At 46.3% G+C, this 22121-nt stretch overlaps 1 protein-coding gene across 7 annotated transcripts in view; it reads right to left on the minus strand.

Annotated features, from left to right (window-relative positions):
* The window catches only part of TNIK (TRAF2 and NCK interacting kinase), a 346968-nt gene that overhangs the window by 73505 nt on the left and 251342 nt on the right, over positions 1-22121 (minus strand). For 4 of the 7 annotated variants that reach the window (XM_045851219.1, XM_045851224.1, XM_045851221.1 and 1 more), the window contains exons 12-14: positions 19420-19624; positions 1335-1445; positions 409-495 (exon numbers count right to left, since the gene is read on the minus strand). In XM_045851219.1, coding sequence (XP_045707175.1) covers positions 409-495; positions 1335-1445; positions 19420-19624 — 403 coding nt within the window. The remainder of the gene's footprint in view (positions 1-408; positions 496-1334; positions 1446-19419; positions 19625-22121) is intronic. The other 3 variants (XM_045851226.1, XM_045851225.1, XM_045851223.1) reach the window with 1 other exon arrangement.

A 22121-nucleotide genomic window follows, 5' to 3' on the forward strand; every position in this document is an offset into this window, starting at 1 on the left:
ACATGACTGCGGAGCTGAGTGGGCTTTTATGGAAGAGGTGCATTTTGCTGTGATTGTATTCTAGCATGTTGCTGATGACCTTAAAAATCACTCTGCAATAAACACAGCGGGTCTCAAAAAAAGTCTGAAGTTCTAATGAGGCCAGATTCATGTTAAAGTTTTACAGGTAGATGGAGTTAAAAACAAAACATAGCAAGTGTATTATTGAATGTACTGAGACTCGGAAAACTGGGTCAGGAAACGTATGAAGCCTCTATGAGATTTTTGAAGTTCATGAGGCTTGAAGGAGCTCCTCTTCTGGACTGGCACGTTAGGAGGACAACCACACACGCACACACATACACATGCATGTGCGCACACATACGATGAACACAGAGCAGGTCAGCTGGCTCTTGGCTTTCCCATTACCAGAAGTAGAGCTTGTTCATGCAGTAGCTGCTGCTGCAAGATCTCTAACTGTCTCTGCTCCTCCTCTAACTGTCGCCTGATGTACTCCTGGAGAGGTAGGCAGCAGAGAATTCAGAGGAACACAAAGAGAGAAAGAGAGAGAGAAAAAGAACTGGTAATTTCAAAGGTGACAAGAGCTGCCAAGTAAAGTGTGGAAGGAAGGAGGGAAAAAAAATACCCAGACACCTCCTCATAAAACAGGAAAAGTATGCCACACCGAAGCAAAAGCATTTCAATGCAGTCAAAAGCACAAGCCCGCCACCTGCAATAGCTGACCAAGATGGCCCAGTGCTTTGCTGCGACTATTTGGTTTTAATAAAACCAGCTACATTTTAAAGCTTTTCATTACAGGTTCCCTGTTTATGGGCTACTTGGAGTTAACAATGCTATAAAGAGTGGAGGCTCCTGCGCAAACAGCAGGGATAAAATAAGCGTGCCATTGTGCACCATCTTTGTAACGGAACCACCCTGCAGAATTTTACTATGCTCTCAGAATGTGGTTCCAACAAAGGGAGGGGGGCCTGCATCAGTGGCTCCAAGTCATGGAGACCAGAGATTGCCTGAGTAGAAAAGCTCTTCTGAAGCAATGAAAGAGTAGGACACGGCTTGTTTATCATGCTTCAGTGCTACTTTCACAGTAGATGCCCAGGGTTGGGAGAATCAAAAGATCAGGGTATGTCAGGGGACCTCGCCCTGGGTAGGAAGCAAGTTTGAATGAGTGGGCATTGCCAAGGTTGTGCATTTGACTTCTTGAATGGGTAAGAACAGTTGCTTGAGAAAGACTAAAAACCTGCTTAAACTGAGCAGTCTCAAGAGAAGGTGGCCCATTCCCCAGAGACAGCTGGTGCTCTGGGGCCATCTGCGGGGCTCCCTGGTCCCAGCTGTACCTGCTCATGCTCTGCACGCCTCCTCTCCTCCTCCCGGCGCATCTGTTCCTCGTAGTGCCGGCGCTGTTCCCGTTCCTGCTGCTTCCGCAGCTCCTTCTCTCGCCTTTGTTGCTGGGGGATAACAAGCAGACAACCGTGAATGAACCAAACACAATCGGACGATGTCAGGAAGCCAGCAGGGGAAGTGCAGACCTGCACATGTGAGCTCTTAACGAGAGATGCCTACGTGCCCACAGGTGCCTTCGCTCCTGTGCCTTGGGGGGCACGTTGGCAAGAATGAGGTAAGAAGTACAATGGACAGTTACAACATAGTCACAAAGTTGTACAGTACAGCACAGGGAATAAAGTCAACAATAATGTGATAACTATGGGTACTGAGAATATTAAGAAAAACAGTCAAGTATAGGACTGTCTAACCCCTATGCTGTACAACTGAAACTAATACAAAATAATATTGAAAGTAAAAAAAAAAACAAAACAAAACAGAATGAGGTGACAGAGAGCAATTCCGTGTCATGCGGAACACCCTGCTATGTGCCATGCAAGTGGGCCCTCCGGGTTCACACATCTGTCCTGAGAAGTTCCCATCAAGAGCATTCTCCCAACTGGCTGACAGGAGTTTTTGAATTGGGGTGGGGGAAACGCCAAGGTATAATGTTACTTATTATATCTTATCGAACCGTTTGTGAGATCCTACAGGTTTTAAAGCACATTCACAATGCTTATGTCCTTCAGTCTTTTTGACATCATCTGGGGCAAACATCTGATAGCTACAGAAAGCCAACCCCAGAGAGGTAAAGTGACACATTGAAGGCACACAGTAATGAATGGCTGAGGGTAGAGGCGAGTTTACTGACTCCCACCCGGCCCACCATGCCGCCTTTCTTTATTTCCTGGAGCTTGCATTTGAAGTATCAACTTTGACTCCTTACTCGAGGAAGACCTTAAGCGCAGGAGCTCCCATGTCTCATCCAATCACCAAAGCTCCGACGGTGGACAGTGCGGTAAGCACCTTTCCTCCTTCACCAAAATCTTCTGAGGCACAGAGAGATTAAATAATTGAGGTCATGCCCACATTCGAGGTCAATCCCAGTGAGTGGTGGAGCTTGATTTCAAAGCCAAGAATTGTGACTCCAATCAATGCGCAATCATGACAAAAGTGAAGAGGCATTGGAAGTGATAGAAAGATCACAGATTAATCCAGCTCTCCATTATGCTCTCAGGGAGGAGGAGCCTCGTCAGGGTAGGCACAGGAGCCAAGGAGTCTCAGCCAGGGGCTGTACTGTTCCCCGGTCCCTGGGGCACTCGCAGTGTGTGGGGACTGTGGGAGAGTTTCTGCTGGTCCCAGTGACTGAGGGGCCTGCCTTCCTTTTAGTGTGAGAGGTGAGGGATGCCAGGCATCCCACGATATGCAGGATAGTCATATATTACAAAAGATTTTTCATGCCCCACACCATTAGTGTCCCTTTTGCGAAATTCCATAGGTCCTTTCCTTTGTGTCACAGCCCAGTACTGGCATTATGAATTCTTCTTCCTCAAACACCAGGTTTGGAGGGGACACCCCAGGGGGTCCATTCCCTTGTAATATTCTCAACAACAATTCACTTCCTGCCTGAGGAAACATGAGTTACTCAAACGGAATGTATTGTGACTGCATCCCACTGGCAAGCCAGCTCTGCACAAGCAGGGAAAAGGCTTTCCAGTACAAAAGCTCTGTCACAGCCCCAGTGACCACAGATACTCAAAACTCCAAAGGAGCTCAGAATGAGGAGGCCTTTCCGACGTGATGTGGCTCCCACCTGCAATCCTGCGGGCTGCTGCCTTCCCATCACCTCTGAGGCTCGGGAGATAACGCTGCATTTTGGGGGACTCAACATCTATCATATCCAGACCAACAATTCCTTGTCCACCTTAGATTGCAGGTGATGGGGAGCCACTGGAGAACTATCAGCAGTCAGATGCCACGATCAGACTTGCATTATCAGCAGGCTTCCTAACAGCCAGGGGAGGCGGTGAGTCTGGAAGCTGGAAGGCAGAGCGAGGCTACTGTATGGCCCAGGCAGAAAGTGGTGGGGCATCCATGAGTGAAGAAGCAAAGGCAGTAAGAGAGTCCATGTTCAAACTGCTGCTGAGGATGGAGATGAAGCCAAAAGGAGGAAAGATGAAAACCTACCCAGATTTTCAGTTATTTTAACAGGACTGGAGTGCACACCAACTTAGAAGTAGAAATTCAAATCGTGCCAAAATGAAACAGGCAGTTGGGCGAGCATGGTGTGTGTGCAGGGGACTGGTGCCCCTGGCCCAGGGGCACAGCAGATGGTGCGACAGAGGAGCAGAAGCGGGTCTAGGGAGGGGAACCAGGGGGGCAGGGGTGAGTCAAGTCCAGACATGCAATTATTGTTTCACAGAAAAAAAAATACAGGAAGGCAGAAAACATCCTCATGGAAACTGACAGAATAATTTGGATTATAGACTCAAAACAGAGAGGTATTTCCAACACTCAACCAAAGCCGATCAGTGCCAGCATGGAGAATAAAATAATTATGTGTACAGATCTGGCTCCTAGCAGGGAATAGCCCTAATTTAGCTAACCTTTCAAGTTTTTCACTCCCACCATTGGTCTCTTTCTTCAGGAAAAGAAATAATCAAGCCTTTGGAAGATTTAGCAGATTTTTATGGGAAGAATTTGTACCTTTTCAACCGCTTTGCTAGGAATCAATACTGTTTTATAATTACATGCCACTCAGGTCGCCATGCAAGGTGTATACAGTATTGATTGCAATTCGAGAGGGTCTGGGCTTCCCAAGAACTCTGTCGTTTCTGAGAAAGACACTGGAAAGTAACTATAATTAATACTGATCTCACTCAGTTCAGCTGCCGCTAACTCGTGGAGGCATCTGCCGGGCCTCTGGTTCCTGTGGTGAGGCTGGAAAAATAAACCACTTCCCCAGCCTTCTGAGGGCACCTTGCCAATTTCCAGCTGCTGTGTTTCAATGTCAATGCCTTTCCAGGAAAAGCGTTTGCTCTCTCTCCTCCTGGGCATCGGGCTGTTCAAGGGGACGTACCAAAGCATGTCAGAGAAAGACCACGTCCTGGGCTTCAAACCGACATGTGTAAAAAAAGCTCTGATGGCTCTTGTTGGCAGTAGCTTTTTGAGATTTGATCCTGGTAGACCCCCGGTCTCTTCCTTGGAACCTGATGCCTCAGAGGTGCATGGAGGATTTTGCCGAATTGAACTGAGTAAAAAACTTGGGGCAAAAGAATATAACACAGCACCCTCCTATATTTCTGTGGTGGGATCTCCCTTCCCATTACAGTACATATATGTTAGATCCCATTGCACTTCATATCCCGGTCATCGGAGTACATTTCCTCTACTCTGCCGTTTAGGCTGAACCTCCTTGTGGGTAGGGTCTCTGTTCCACTCCAGATTTTGTCTCCCACTCTATCTGATACAGAGCCTGATACCATGACACTTGTTGCCTGTATCATGGGTACAAGATAGATTGGGTAGCGTGAGAGGGGAGAAAGCCTCGTGGAGCCTTAGGCTACCCCTTCACCCCTGTAAACCCTCCAGGCCAGAAGAGTCTTTTATGCTGAGCACAGACAAGGCCTGGGAATGTTTTTCTAAGCAGAGACCCACCTCTGGTTGGCACTGGCATAGTATCTATTTGCCATGTCAGAGAAAGGCAAAAGAAAAAAAAGGGACTAAGTCAAGCTAGAAGAAGTGGAAAGGGGAGAATAGTACTTCTGAATTTCATTCAAACTATGCGTGAAGACGTCAGTGGTTTTGCTGTCAAAAAAGAATGGCTTAAACCAATCACTCTAAAATTTTTGGCTGATGCCCCACCTGGATGGAGTCGCCTGGAATTGTATTTTCATCCACAGCTTCTTAGATGCACCTCCAAAAGTTTTATCACTTAAAATTAGACATTCAGTGGGTTCTTATAAGTTTCCTAGATGTTTTTTCCTGGTTGGGGGACAACCAATGATACTCCCTCTGAAAATTTTCCAGGCTAAAGTCACTATAGCTTTGCTCTATGGAGCAGGTCGCCAGGGTCCTGTCTCCCTTGTATTCTGTTGGTGTTCCAAAAGAATGATTTTTTTATAACAATTAGATACTCTCCGTGGATGTTCCCCGTCTGGCCACCTCCAGGAGGAGGCTGTGTGGCTGCCCTTTCAACTGTATGAACTAGGAAGTTTATTTTAATGAGGATAATCATCCTGCACTCTGCTCAGGGGACCCTCCAAATTACACATGTATCCCAACTGACTATGCAGAATTTCAGATCTTTGCATTCTGGCAAGAGAATGTCACCTTAACCCTTAATATTCAATCCTTATTAAAGTCATGAGAAATAATCCTCACGAATGTTCATGACAAAGACTGTGGGGTTGATCTTTCCTTCCTTTTGTTTCTTTAAATGCTATTTTCAGATGGAGTTTAGCCAGCAGGAATGTGCAACTGCACAGGAGGCTCTGGCTCTTGCAGAAGTGACTTTGATGAACTGTGAGGCCATGAATTGCATTTTACAGTGTTATCAGAACAGCCTAATGAAGCTAGTCACTGTGCTTGCGGTGGGAATATCGCCCCACCCATCGTTCACGACACCACCCACAGTGACTGGGCAGGGGCACAGCTTTCCCATTATCTCAGAAAGCTCAGAAGCAGTGACCAGTTTACTCTTGCCTGACGCACAGCGTGAGCCTTGAGTCCTTCTGAGTCTGCCTCTTCTCTCAGCTGCCAGGACTCTCGTTGTGCAGGCTTTCTGGGGACTGACACTGGCCCCGCTCCATCCTGTTTTTTTCTTCTACTTTCTAGTCCTTTCTACCTTATTTTCTTATTTATTTTATTTTTGGTTGCTGTCTTAGTCTTTGTAAGTTACCTTAAGTCCTCTTTTTTGGAATAAAGAAAGGATTTACACTAATAAACAAATAAAAAACAAATCTTGGCCTTTCATGTCTTTTGAAACCTCAAAATCTTCCTTAAAACAATCCAAATGAAAATATCCAAGAAACTCTAGATTTGTAATTTGGTTCTTTGCTGATGAAGATACCACCTCTGTTTATGCCACCTGAGCACGTGGTTAAAGTTGTTTCCACAGCAGTGCGGACCAACGTGGTCTGACCCTGACACCAGGGAGCTGGCTGGAGGGAGCTGCCAGGATACACACAGAGCGTGCTGGGACCTGAGGGGACACTGAACACAATCTCCTTTCTGATCAGAAAGACAGTACGTGCACCCAAGCAAATACGGCTAAGTACAGGCCACCTGCCATTCTAAGGGTGTGGAATCTTTTGAAAAAAATGTAGAGAATTGTAATCTCTATGTATTTTTTTTTACCTAAAGTACTTCACCACAGGTCATTCTACTTAGAGCCCTGTGAGATAAGTGGACCCAATGTCGATTAAAAATTTCCTTCTTTTATAGACTCTCAGGAAGGTTTCATGCCTTGTCAATGGCCTCAAGATAAGTTAGGGGGAAATCTTGGAAGGAGTACAAATTATATTGGGCACTGTCTATGAGTGCCAGGTATTTGCTGAGCAGAGTGATTTCCATGCTTCTGCTCATTCAATCACACAAAGTGATGATAAGAGTTTATTACCGTTCTCATTTTATAGATAAGCAAATTGAGGCTCAGAGAAGTTATGTAAATTACTCCATGTCTCACAGCTGGAAAACGTGGAGCCCAGGTCGGCCTGACTCCACACTCTTTCCATGCTGTGCCCTACTACCCCCTAGCCCCTGGTACCGGGGAGAGTGTTCTACCAGTTCCAGATGTGGTAGGATGTACAGTGAGAGCGTGTGGGGAGGAACTAAGCAAAAGATACTCCATCTCTCCTGTCACCATCAGTGCTTCCTTCAATACCCTTAAGAAATTCCAGATGGGATGCTTAGTTGCTTTTACCTACTTACCAAACATCCAGCTTGAAACTAAGTCTTGTTCTCATAACCTTTGGTGGATTTTGGAAAAACATGGCTAGGTGCCATTGCATAAGGATTTTGGGCTCTGGGTCTATCTTTTAGATACCTCACATTTTCCATTATATAGACACACAGGTAACATCTACACTTGAGAATTACTATCCCATAGATGCAATGCGACATGTGACTGGTGACAGGGGTGGGTAAGAGAGGCAAAGGGGTGGGAGGAAAGAACACCGGATGAAAATAGTAAGACTAGAATCTAGTCTTGCTCTGCCACCAAAACAAACACTGCAGACCACACAGTTTCAATAAGTATTTAACGATGAGTGAATGTTGCATGACTTTGAGTAAATCACCATAACCCGACATTCTAGGAGGGGGCAGATTCGATGATCTCATAGGTCTGTTCACCCTACAGAGTCCAGCAAGGATGTGCTGCATTGCAAGGCAAAAATCTACGAACGGTTCAGAATGAGAAGTGAAACAGAGCAGAATTCTCTCAGACTTTGCTTTTAGTGAGCTCTTCTTGGTTTTCACCCTGGTGGCCTCTTCTAAGTGGTGAGGGGGACCCCACTGACCATGGAGGACCTGAGTCAGCCTCTAGAAGGACAGCAAGCTGCTGGCGCAGGATCAAGTTGAGCTCCTTGGGAAGTACCTCAAACCATCCCCTTGACTCAGGGGCTCTCTGCTCAAAGACACTCAGAATGAAAGGATGCAGTGTGGTCCTTTGAACCAGCCACACGGCACACGTGCCCCTCACTTAAGTACGACTGCTCTGTAGAAACCTCACAGAAGCTTCTGGGCATTTCACTTGCACAATGTAACATGTGCTAAGTGTCAGTTTCTAAAAGACCATAGCAAATCAGCCAAGGCAGGGCGAGGGCATTTCTTGTAACTAAAACTGGGATTTCAAACCTTCTTTTACAGGAAGGACATGAGAGCGATGGTGAAACAGTTTCACACCCCTGAATTCACTGCCCAATGACATAATCAGAATAACAAAAAATGGCAGTAACGATGATACAAACAAACATTTACGCAGTGCCTCCTGCAATGCCACACACTGTTCTCAGCTCTTTACTCACATTAACTCATTGAATTTTTACCACGAACCTTTTAGGTACAGACTACTGGTCATTATCCCAATTTGACAGACAAGGAAACTGAGGCACACACAGGCCAATAGCTTGCCCAAGTTCACTCAGTGGGTTAAGTGCAAAGCTAGGACTACACTCTGTGCCTGGCTCTTGGTGTGCCGTCTCTGTGGATTTGGAAGAAGCTGGTATACCATGTGAAAAATGTTGTCTTATGCTTTTTCAGGTGGCCATGTTTTTCTCTTTCTATCTTCACTTGGTTACCTATCTTTTCTTCACAGCAACAGTAATCAGAGGGCCACTGAGGAAGCTGGATAGGCCACACAGACCTCATCATTCTTTTTTTATACTCTTCACAAGATGAAAGATAAACCATCCGACCTACCCATCCAGAGCTTTCCTGCAAATGAACTGCCTAAACTGTTCCTTTGAACTCCCTGGCCAGCTTTGAAAGAGTAGGCAGCCCCATGGCTCAGCACTCTCTGAGCACAGGGGTGCCACACTGGTCTTTGAGCATGTGGACAGTTCTAAACAGACGGAGCTGTGAGGAGGCTTAATGAAGAATTCTGGTCCTGTCTTCTGTGGATGCTGGTCAATGGGATTATTGACCAGCATCCACAGAAGCCCCTTATTATCTCTGTGCTACAACGATTTCCCCAGGGAGAATGGCCACCTGGGTTTTCCTGGGATTCCTGTGGAGGAGCAAGAATGGCCTGGTGGACATGCTGAGTACCTATGACTCTGTAGGTTAGTGTCAAAGTCAAGTGCCTATGTAATTCCTAAATTCCTTCTGCCATTATTTGGAAGCCTTAATATGAGATTCTAGATTGAGTCCTATGAAAACAAGCCCATTATAAAGGAGTTTATTAGTACCCTGTCGACAGAGAGGGCCACCTTGCACATCTGGGGTGTTACTAAAGATGCTAAATCATATCACATGTGGAGAGGTTGCATAAACAGGTGACATTTGGGGAAGAACATTATCATTGCCTTCCAACACTTTTGGGGAGGACGTGGAAGGCATTATAATTTTCTCTGGCATAACTTGTATTAATGCAGGAATTCATAAGGACTTGAATCAATAACAGGATAAGTTGCTCAAAAATAGAACATGCTGCATCAAGCCTCTAAAAGTATAAGCAGAGATTATATGTTAAACAAGCTAAATGACTCTGAGGAATATTGTCGAGGGGATTTTTGCTTTGAGAGAAGTGGCTTAAATCACTTTTGAGGTCCCTTATATCCCCCCAAACTCTATGAATCCAGGAAACTAATCACTGAAGAAAATGACAGTGAAATGAAAACAACTGAATTTAAATGTCATGTGAAATATTACTGTCTGTGAACCTATCTTGTCACAGTTCTATGGTTAGGAACAACTAAAAATAGTGACTGTGAAACACAAGAACTGCAGACTGGATGGATAAAAAGAGGTTCCATGGAGAGCCTAGATGACGGAGGACAGGTCTGTGCTGCCCAAGGCATGCTGTCACTGGGAAGCCACACCTGCCATCCACCTGCGGTTGGCAACATCTTTCCAGTATGGAATGCTGTACACATAAAATACTAGCATACCCTTCCCAACCCTTGAAAGTGTGGGAAGGGTTTTGGGCAAAAGGACTTAAAATATCTGTAGCATTTTAAGATGCAGTGAAAGAATTTCAGGCCAACTTCCTCACCCTGGGAGGAAACCCTTCCCATCAGGGATCCCGGGGACCACACAAAGCCCTGCCTCCTGCCGCACAGCAGGTAAGCCAGAACTTCTGGGACCCACTGAGAAGCAGCGTTCCGTACATCCAGGCACACAACCCAGCCTCTGAAGCACAAGTGTGATATGTACGCATGTGCGATTGTAGACCATTGTCAGAGGCCCAGGGGAGGCCCGCCTGGGACAAAGAGCATCCACTTTGTCGGCCTGGCTCCTGGCTGTTTCATAATTTCTGTTCAGTTATTGAAATAATGGAGCTAAATCCCAGCTAGGAAGCATTCATTCTTTGTGCTGATGCTAATGACATCCAAGAATAAAGGGCCACTCTGCCCCTCACTGGTGACCACTGCTCACAGCACCCATAAGGATGCTTACAGTTAATTATCAAGTGAGTGAGTTAAAGGCCATTTCTCAGCAGTGTCAATGAATGAACACTCCAGGCCCTGAAAGGGGGGAGCCATTCTTGCTCATGGTGCTTTCTTCTGCTGAGGACCTGGGAGTGCGGCCCAGTGGGTGGGGATTCCGCACTGGTGCATAGCCACATTCATGTTCCCATCTCCTGCTTCTGCCCACTGAGCCTGCGTAGGCTGCATTCAACTCTGAGCCTTCACCCCGAAAGGAGATGACTTGGGGTAGCCACAAGGCAGCTAATGGGAAACAAAGTGTTTTCCCTTCCTGTGCAACTCTTCTTGAATTTATTCACATACTTACCGGGTGCTAGGTACTGTTTTAAGTACTTTGTATGTATTTAGTCATTTACCCCTCAAAACTACCACTACCCCATTCTGTATATGGGCAAACTGAGGCCAAGAGGAGTCATGTCATGCCCAAGATCACAAAGGCAGTAGTGGTGGAGCTGGATTCAAACCCATGCAGTTATTTACTAGCTGTACTCTTGACCACCTTGCTTCTACCCGCTAGGTGAAGGGGTTACTTCTAATGTACTGTGCCCCCAATGACCAGGGCTTATATTCAGACATCACAAGAACTCTCTCTTCTTACGGGTTTGATTTAGGTACTGGGGGGACACAAGACTCGTTGCAGCCACCTGGCTGGGGTCATAATGGGGTCATAATTATACAGTGTTGGAAATGACAGCAAGAAGTACTTATAAGAGAATCTGTTGAAAAGCAGAGCTCTCCAGAGGAAGGCCTCCTGGGGCCTGGAGGGGAAGGGGAGACCTTCCAAGGTCTAAACGAGGTGCATTCAGAAGGATGGAGACGGGCTGCCTCCCTGTGCTGGCACGGACAGGGCTGCTGGCTAAGTGAGCAGCAGATAGAGGCCCCAGAAAGACACAGGAATAGGGGTGTTTTCAGGGAAGAGCCCTCAAAAAGGGATGGAAAAGCCCAAGTTTTATAGCACACAGAGAAGGTACATTAGAGAACTAAGAATGGCAGAAAATGGGAAATCCTATCTATATAGAAAACCTTTAAAGCAAGCATGCAAACAAACAAACAAAAACTAACAACTTTGAAACTGTCAGTTCTATAGCAACAATAACATATTCACTCCATTCTTGTATCAGGCATAGTGCCAAGGTTTGTGTATATGATTCCCTTTACTTTGCACAACCACCCTGCACCGCCAATAGCATCTTAATTGTGTACATAAGTATACAAGGAAGCTTAGGTTCGGAGCAGGTAAGTGTTTTGCCCAAGACCACATAGCTACAATACACCTTGGTCTCCACAGCTTCAAAGCTGGGGGACTTCACCCCTACATTCACCTGCTATACTATCATTTAAAAGCCTAATGGTGATTTTTTTCTCTTAACAACATAACTGAATTCCTACTAGTATTATAACAAATATGCTTCAGAAGATATAAATAAAAGCTTACGTGTTGGTACATTTTATTTTAATAAATTCAAGAGGGTTTTACTGCTGTACATAAAAGAATTTAAACTTTTGGAAATTATACCTCTGACTTAAGTCAAATGCACCCAATTTCAATAATAATAACAACTAATATGTACTAAGTGTCTTCTAAGCCTATTCTAAGGCTTTCTATGAAGTAACTCATTTGATCCTCACAATAGCCCCGGGCGGGGGCGGGGAAGGCAGGGGGGGTGGGCGTAGCAAGGAGAAGTGGGGTAAGTGCTATTGTTATTCTAGTTTTACTAATGAGGAACCTGAGGCACCAGAAAGTTAAAAAACTTCTATCTATTAAGGAAACTGTTAGCCAACAAACCACTCCCAACTGAATGTTTCCAAATGCTCTGTGCCCAGGAGACTTAAGAGTTTCAATACGTTGTCCAGTGCATACTGACTCTTAAAGAGATACGCGGCCTTCTCCTGCCCCTTCCTTGCCCCCTGGCTTTTTGGTCTAAGAGCATCTGGGAGAAACTACTTGAGTCCCCAAGAACAACCTTACCAACAACGGCTTCTCTGGGTCTGGAGCTGGCACGGCTCCCATGAGACTGGATCGGTTACCCTGAGTGAAAACAAATGCTCAGAGAGAAGGTAAGCAAAGTTGGCCATAAGTGGACGAACATGTAATTACAACAAGTTCTCTAAATGGAACCAGGAGGTGGGTCTCCTTGGTAAAAGTTAAACTGGGTTTGATAAGTCCTTCAAGAGTGAATCTGTCTAGCTCTTGGCAGTTGACAAAGTTCTTTTCACATCTATTTTCCTGGTCAAACCTTAGAACAACTTGATGGTGGGAACAAGCTTTATCAGTAGTCTCTCCACAGAGCTCAGGAAGTAGGGGCGTGGGGAGACTCTGAGAACTTCCAGGGAATGCAGGTGGGACACAGAGGCCCTTGAATTCACATAGCTGACCTTCCACTTCAAAACCAGATCTGACTTCCTGAGCAAGTAATTCTTTTCCTCCAAAACAAAGAGGAAATTAATGTGTTTCTAAAGGGTACCACACAGAAGCTACTTTTAAAAATTTCTTTTTTGATATTGAAACTGAAGGATGCTGCTATGTATTTGAACTTCAGGCTGCATTCTGCAGAGCCGGCCCTTTTAATTGTGCCCTCAGGTTCAAATCCTTGATTTTCTTTGCAACAACATCAAAGTTACCTGGTGTTCCTCCCATGTCCTTACCAGTCTTCTCTGCTGGCTTCTCCTCCCCTACTCTGACTTCTCAGAGTTCGGGGCCAGACTTTCTTCTCTTCTCAATGTACACTTCCATTATCATCAACTAACAGTTCCCGTCTTTCCCATGGTTCACCCCTCTTCTATGCTCTCTCTATATAATCCAACTGCAACCTTGACATCACTGTTGGCCTCCTCATAGGCATCTTAAATTCACTATGTTCCAAACTGATCTTAACCTCTTGCTAACCTGGTCCTCCACCTGGATGCTTCAGGAGATGTCGGAAACCTTCTGTGGCTGTCCATGCTCCCTCATCTCTGACATCTAGGCAACCATCAGGCCCTGCATGTTCTACAGGCTACATCTCTCCTCTTCTCAACTCACCTAAAGCACTATCCTCTCTGGACTGGACTAACTTGACTCTCCCACCCACTCATACTCTTTCCAATTACTCTCCTGGCAAAAATCAAAGTTGCATTTTAAAAATGCAGATCTGATCACATTTCCTTGGACAACACATGTCAATCAATGTCTTCCTGGTATTCTTAGAGTAAAATATGAAACTCCTTAACTTGGCCCAAGAAGCCCTGCAAGACTGTGCCTTGACTCCCTTCCCATCATTCTCTGCTCTCCTTCAGCCAACTCTGACCAGTGCTCCTCCGAGCTGGGCTAGGCTCCTGTCCCTGTGGTATATGCACCTGGTCACGTTCTTCTCCACCATGTCACTCTGGCAATGATAGTGAATGGTGATTCGGGTGATTATTTGCCTGATGCCTGTTTCCCTCACGGATCTTGTCTTCACAAGGACAGGCTGTATTCCTAGTGTCCTGTACAGTCCCTGCATAGTGGAGCTGGGCATTCACTAAGTTTGTTAAATGACTGCCTACAGGAACAGGAAAAAGGTTTTAATTCTATTGTACACTTAAAAACATTGAGCTCAATGTCCTTGAAAGAGGCTTACAGGGAAATCACTGCTTAGACTGCCAGTCTCTCATTTTGTACATTAGGGCTCCACTATTACTAGTTAATAAGACACCAGTGGTATTAAAAAACAAACAAACAAACAAACAAACAAAACAAAAACACTTCAGGCAATAGTAGCTCAGAGGATAGAGTGCCCACCTGTGAACCAAAGGGTAGCTGGTCTGATTCCCAGTCAGGGCACATGCCTGGGTTGTGGGCTGCATCCCCAGTGGGGGCACGTGAGAGGAAACCACACATTGATGTCTCTCTCCCTCTCTTTCTCCCTCCCTTCCCCTCTCTATAAAAACAAACAAACAAACAAACATTTTTTAAAAAAAAACCTTCAGGCAATAAAACAAAAGCAGTATAACATCTTCTAGGTTCTCATTGGACTATGTTATGATGGTCTTGAAGGGCACTAAATGAGATCTCGGTGGCTTGAAAAACTTATTAACACAACTCTCTGAAAGATAACCTTACTACCACAGAGCAAGTTGGTGTTCCTGGGGTAAATTTGATTCATTCCTGTGACTTAAACACACACTTTCCAAAATGGAGGTGTACAAGGCCCTGTGCAAGTTGAAAAATATATATAAATCACTGGTATCATCTCAAAACCCTTAGGCAGACTTAGGCATCACCACAAATCTTCTGCTCAAGGTCAGTGTCTGAAAAGATGACCAGAGTGGGTATCCCAACACCTCCTGGCCCCTAACTGTAGCAGAGGGTAAAATTAACTGTGCTTTGTCTAAGCCAAGTAATGAAAAATTTTATTGAACTGAATAAAAATAGAAGAAGCCCTCTACATACTGTGTCTCACTATTGCTGGACTCACTCACCTGAGCTACGTTTCATCAAGTTCCTAGAACTCAGTTATAAATTGTACTTTATCACTGGTCACAAGCTGAGAGTCTTGTACCTACCATTTAATTGCCTTGAAGCCATGTGCTTTTCACATGCTGATAAATGACTACATTCAAAGTGTACAAAGTCCTCCTAAGAATATACAGATACTGATTTAGAATGTAGCCTTACCCACATGGTTAGCCATAAATAGCAAAGGACATGCAGGGCTTCCTTAGAAAGTTTTGGTAGGAGGTGACAGCTGAGATCACTGAGTAAGACAAAGGCTATAGCCTCCAGAGCCTTGTGTCACGGAAAGGGCATTGGAAGGGCATTTTTTTTTTTTTGGGGAAATGGAACGCATTTCCCAGGAGGCTTACACAAGCCTACCTGACCACAGTGATGCGAAATATGCAGATCTAACTGCGGACGCCAGAAACGAAAGTTGTCACCTCAGGCCAGGGCAGCTGACGTGGATGGGAATCCAGCCGGAGAAGGATGCAGGAAGGGAGTCCTTGGTGGCAGGGACATTCATACTCAGGTGTTCAGAATTTACAGCCATTTGAGTATGCAGTATTTCTTTTTCTTCTCCAGTGAGCAATAGGGGCAAGATGTAGGATCAAAAGATAAAGCTGGTATAACCTCGGTGTCCTGCAGTCACAAGCATTCCTGCTTCCCGTGAGAAGCCAGGGCTTGTGCACGCTGGCGCACAAAGTGCCCTCAGGCATGCAGTTGCCTTCTGTGCAAGCAAGGCCTTACAGGGTGTGTTCCTGTGAGTGTATGTGCCCCATTGAGCCTGAACACTGAGTTGCATCCAAGGGAGAGGCTCCAGAAAATGCCGCAAAAGAAGAGATATGAGAAGCCTCAGTAGTACCTCTGACTGGGAGAAGGAGAGCCAGAAGCTGGTTCAAAGATGTGCACCTACTGGTGCAGCTTCTCTGCCCTTGCTCAGAGGTCCTTAAACACTCAGGGTAAGGGACCACTGAAGGGGAGGCCTGGTGAAGACTACAGAAAAGCATATTGACTATGGCTTAGTGGAGAGGCAGGATGGGTACAGTGACAGCCCTTGGGCTCCTAAGTCCGATCCCCTGGGTTTGAAATCTGTTTTCTTTTTAAGCTGTGTGACCTTTAGAACATCATTAACCTCCGTAGGCCCCGCTGCATTATCTTTAGGCTGGGGTTATTGTGAAGACTAAATGAGACAATCCACATAAAGTGCCGAACAGAGTACTCTCCTATGGTAAGTGCTTCATAACTGGTAGAGACGATTATTCTAGCAATTTGATGAAAAAACATAGAAAGCTCAAATAAATCATGGTAGGGAAAAGGAAACAAAATAAAATAAATAAAAACAAAAGAAAACTACACTGCACTGTCTGAAAATACGTTGCATTAATTATGGATCTAGATCCAAGGGCCAAGAGTCCCTCAGTTTAAATTTTTTTAAAAAAGAAGGAAATTCATGTGTGTAGCGTGTGTGTAGGCACCCCTGCACATGTTTGCATCCTTTCATATTTTAAATGTTTTATGGGACGATGGGGGATTTTCTAGGGTTACATGGTAAGTGCTTCTAGCTTGAAATGCAGTGTAACACATCACTGGGCAAGGAACCCATGAAGGCAAACGGTCAAGGTTTTCACAGTGTGATGCTCCCGTGTTGAGGCAGCTGTGGGAAATGCTTTTGGAAGGAATCAACCACAAGCCAGGGAAAAGGAAGGAAAGGTAGGACTTGCGGGCAGCGCCTAGCTGGTGAGAGGGTTTTGACCAAAAGCCCAAGGGAGTAAACCCTGGATTCAAACAGCCTAGACAAGGCCTTCTTGTCTAGGCCTTGCACCGCTGTATCATCAGAGACCAGAGAGCCTGGAGGAACCTCAGCTGCGGGCCAGTAAGAGACCAAAACTGGCTGGGGTGGGCAGAGGATGACACCACGGCACAGCTGCGAGGACCTGTCGGACTTTTAGTGTGTGCCCAGAAGAGGAATCACAGGTGCAGGCAGCTCCACTGTGGTGCCTGGTACTTCACTCCTGAGAGCTGCCTGATGACACCCACACCTCCCTTCCCCCACCTCCGTCTCCGCTCACTCCTCTGAAGGTCTCTGCCCCTCAGTGCTACAGTGCCTCTGTCTACCGCAGTGCAAGTCCTAGGCTAGAAGGTGGTGAGCTTCAACCTTCTCATGTGCTGAGCATTCTGCACACAGACAATATTACAGACTTATGTACTTAGATGACAGAGAGCTTCACTAGCCTACTGTCTCTTGCAGAAGCCTACAAGGTCCAATTTTGAGGATCCCAGTTCAAGGCTCTGATGCTTATCTACATTTACCGCTTCGGGGCCCATGTGGACAAGGTGAGCAGGCAGACATGGTGCGAACCGTGGCTTTGCACTTATTGGGCCTGGGACATGGAACCAATCACTTCCCCTCCCTGAACCTCAGTTTCCTCTTGTTAAATGGAGAGTACATGGACTTGGCATGAGAAATGATGAATATGCATGAAGAGATCATGATACTAGATGACTCTCCTAGATACAAGCAAAGCACCCCACCCAGTCTGTGGCACACAGAAGCCACTTAATAATTGCAATTGCTCGGTATTGTTGCTGCTGGTCTGCATACTAATGTTCTAGAGGTATAATGATGGGATTTAGTGCAAACTGAAACTGAGCCCCTTATTGATTTAAACCTGGGAGGCTGGACCTGGATGAGCCATTTAAAAAGCAATCTGCTCCTGCTGTCTGCAATTCACCCCCCTCTAACTGCAGCGGCCACCTGACAATGCGAGTGAATTGCTGTAAACAGTTAATGAGGAGTATGGCTGTGTTTGGAAAAACTGTATAATCACTACCCCATTACTATGCAGTCAATGAACCTGTCATTTGCCATCCAGCTTCCTATGCTCTCTGTTTCCTAACTGTCTAGGGTGCTGATTTATCTGACAGAGGAAGGAGGCCTCAGAGCAAGGTTCTGGGAAGCAGACTTTTCTAAACATCTGTAAGACCACAAAGGTGAGGGCCTCACCCAGAACCAGCCTTGCAGGCGGTGTGGTTTCCCACAGAAATGAGAGCAGGGCCTGCAGGTAAAGGCAAGTCTTGCCCACCAGCTGGAAGATAGGCCCTGGGAACCAAAGGGCATCTGGAAGGACTTGGAAATGCTTTCCTCAGTGTTCAGAGGAATAACAAAGGAGTATCAATAAAAGCAGGTCTTGCTTTTCCACACTTGACATTTTACTTATCAGCTTATTTATTGTGGTCTAGTTAATACCTATAAGGTCTGCCCAGAAAAAATCCAGCCGTTGTTAATATAACAGGAACGGCTTGAGACACATCGATGTAACCTGGCAGCCAAGGAGAGTGTGCTGAAATGTGCATACATGAACAATGACATCTTCACTGTACTGATCAGTGGGAGCAGTAGACGCCATTGAGTGAACATGTGTACTGTGTGGCTGTTGCATTCAAAATGACTGAGTAGAGCAACGAATCTGCATCAAATTTTGTGTTATGCTTGAACATTCCTCCATGGAAACTATTCGGATGATTCAGAAGGCCACAGCTATGGGCAACTGGTGATTGGCAGCTTTATCACCACAATGTGTCAGCCTATACATCAGGTCTCCTGCAGAGTTTTTTGGTAAAACATCAAATTGTCCAAGGGACTTGGCCCCCCTTAAACCCAGATTTGGTGCCTTGTGACTTCTGGCTTTTCCTAAAACTAAAATCACTTTTAAAAGGGAAGAGATTTCAGACTGGTTGATGAAATTCAGGAAAATACGATGGGGCAGCTGATGGTGATTGGGAGAATTGTGCAAGGTCCCATGGTGTCTACTCTGACAGGAACTGAGGCATCAGTGTCTTATGCCCGATGTTTCTTGTATTTTGTATCTTCTTCAATAAATGTCCCTATTTTTCATAGGTCAAGGCTGGATACTTTTTGGACAGACCTCATATATTTCACTTGTCAATCATTAACTCATTCATTCGTACATCAGTTCATCCGTTCCACATATATGTATGAGGTGTCCACTGTGTGCTCAGTACTGTTCCAGGCACTACAGATACAGCAGGGGTAAAAGAGACAAAATGCCCTGTCCTGAGGGGCTTACATCCCAGTGGGGAGAGACAGACAGACAAGTACACACAGCGTATGTGTGAAGGTGATAAGAGCCACATGAAAGTAACAAAGCGGGGAAAACAAGAAGTCATGCTGGAGAGAGGGCATGGGATTATAGGTAAGGGGGTCAAGGAGGCTCAGTGAGAAGGTGATACCGGAGCCAGGATTGAAGGGCAGAGGTGTCCCCTGCTTTTCTGGTGACTACCCCAAGGTCACCCCTGCCAAGCAAGGGAAGCCCTTCACTTGTAAGAGCGTTTGGTCTCATCCTCCCTTGCCGTTAAGATGTGTGTGCTCCAAGCAGGCCAGGTGCCCGACCTCAGGGGTGGGATCAGGGCTCAGGGATGGACGCCCAGGGAGCAACCTGGGCCGAGAGGTGTGGAGTGTGCAGAGGTGCTCACCTCCTCCAGCCGCCGCCGCTGCTCCTTCTGCTCTTCTATGCGCTTCTGGCGCTCTGCCAGCAGCTGTCGCTTGTGCTCCTCGTTCTCCCGCTGCTGCTGCTCCAGCTGCTGCCGCCGCAGGGCCTCAGACCGCTCCTTGTTGGCCAGCTGCAGCCTCAGGAAGTCTCGCCGCAGTGTCGACTCCCCTGGCAGGTTCAGAATGGAGCTGTGGGCAGGAGAAAGAAATCAGGACCCCGAGAGGGGCAAGGGCAATCATTATCAAGGGTCTCAGGGGAGCAGATCAGGGCAAATCACTCCCCTGTACGCAGCTAAAGAAGCCACACGTTCAAGCACAGGCTCTTACGTCCTCCGTGAATTAGAATTACTCAACCCCAAAAGAAACAGAGTCAAGGTCAGAGACCAGTGTCCACATTCCCTTTCAGTGTGACTATTGCAGACACATGCTGTCACTGTCCCTAGAGGGATGTCACATTCCTAGAGTCACCACCACACTCCACCACCATCCACACCTCTTTCCACAACCGTCCGCATTGTTCTCTCACCCTGTGACATAGCAAAGATCTGTTTCCACAGCTTTTAGTGTGTGTGCAAGCCCCAAGCCCCTGAGCAGCTTATGTTCATGTTTAGGAAAGGCAAGAACAAAGCCAGGAGATAAAAATTGATCGGGAGCAGTGAGAGAGCCCACTCTGCCTAGAGAAGCATAGGCCGCCCTCACTCCCCTCACCTCCTTGACTGCTGTCACCAATGCCCAGGAGACGAAGGGCAGGCTGCCCATGGGGGGACGCCGTGAGCAGGGGAGGGGAAGTTCTGGATCCAAGGTCAACAGAGCTGGGATCTGAACCCAAGCTGACCAAGTCTAAGAGTTTAGGACTTGTCTTCCTACACCACTGTTGAAGTGAAGTTAAATGGTGTGGTTCTGGCCACAGAGGGTGCACTGATTTCCTAGGTCCCCTTTATGCACGGTGAGCCTCATTCTGCGTCGCCTGTAAAATGGTGATTGTGCATGTGTGTGTGCATGTGTGTGTGTGTATATGTGCATGTGACAGGGAACAAAGGGACAGAGGAACACCAAAAACAATGGTGGCTGAGGGCTGTCCTACTCACCATCTAACTGTATGTGTGTAACTCAAAGTCTGGACACAACAGCCTAACAGACAGGTAGAAAATGGCTCCCATTTGTTCATACAAATCTAGCCCTTTTAATCCTTCTGGCAGCTCTCACCTGAAATCAATACGTTAAACAATTCTTGAGTGCCTGCTATGGAACAGGCACTATATAATAGGCTCTAGTGGGTACAGCAGGAGGTAACCAAATTCTCCCTCTAGAGTTATCTTGTGGGGAAGACAGAAAGACAATGAGGCAGACAGGCTGATAAATACAAATAACATAATTTCAGGTATTGACAGGATCTATAGAAGATAAAGTGTGAGAGTTTACAAGTGACAGTGGTAGGGTGCTGGGGTGACGACTCAGGGTTTTGCTTTGAATGGGATGATCAGGGAAGACCTCTCTGAGAGGGTGACAGTTAAGGTAAGACTCAAATGAAGAAGAATCAGTCATGAGAAGAAGGGGAAAATACTTTGGGCAGAAGGAAAACAAGTAGAGTTGACCCTTGAACAATGTGGGGGTTGGGGGTGCTGACTGCCTCCTTGCACAGTAGAAAATCTGTGCATAATTTTGACTGCCTCCAAAGTTAGTTATCACTCAACAGGCACGAGGGATGGGTTCTAGGACCCCCCCCCCCCAACCCCTGCAGACACCCAAATCCAAGGATGCTCCAGTTTCCTGTGTAAATGGTGCAGGTCAACGCATACAGTCGACCTTACGTATTCACCGACCCCGCGCAGTTCAAAACTTTTAAGAGTCAACTGTATAAAGGCCTGTAGTGGGAACAAGTGTAGCCTCTTCGAGTAACTGAACTCCAGCTGGCCTTCTTCAGAGCAGAGTGAGTAACAGGGAGACTGGAACAGAGGAGGTCAGAGAGACAGGGCCGTGAGGGGACAGTGTTATGGATTTGGAAGCCACACATGGAAAGGTTAAGCAGGAGAGTAATATGATCTGAACAGAGGACAGTGCAGGGGGTAGGATGGCAGGCAAGGCCACCAGTTGGGCTGCTCCTGCCATGGCTCTTGGGTAGAGACTTTAGGGTGGGAGTGGAGGGGATGGAGGCTGGGCTGGAAGAACCATTTCCGGACCGAGTTAGTGAGATCTGCTGGTGGACCTAGTGTGTGGAGTGGAGGATGACTTGCAGGTTTGGTTTTGGCATCTGGGCAGTGATGGTGACAACTGGGGTGGAGAGTGCTAGGGGAGAAGCCATTCTGGTGGCAGTCGGTGACGTGACCGTTCCGTTTTGGAGAGGGGTTAGCGTGCTGTGTGAGGTACTACCACAAAATGATATCAAAGGCCTCCATTCCCGACATTCCATAGACAGTGCTTGGGTCCTACCAACTAGCCTCCTCTAAGACCTGCAGTCTTTGTGCAGAACTCTAAAACTAACTCCAGATCATAACGCTTGCTTCGGAAACCTCACATGCACACGACGATGCCTGTTAACATTAAGAGATGTTGAATCGATGTCGGGTGATCTGAGCTGTATTACTGACTGAATCATTAACTTGGTATATGACCAGGTTGCCACCCTTGGACTGTTACCCCATCTCTAAAATGAGATAACCACTGTTCCTTCCTACATTTCTGAATT

The sequence above is a fragment of the Phyllostomus hastatus genome, unplaced genomic scaffold (assembly GCF_019186645.2).
Source record: "Phyllostomus hastatus isolate PE091 unplaced genomic scaffold, TTU_PhHast_1.1 phas_contig_86, whole genome shotgun sequence".
Taxonomy (NCBI): domain Eukaryota; kingdom Metazoa; phylum Chordata; class Mammalia; order Chiroptera; family Phyllostomidae; genus Phyllostomus; species Phyllostomus hastatus.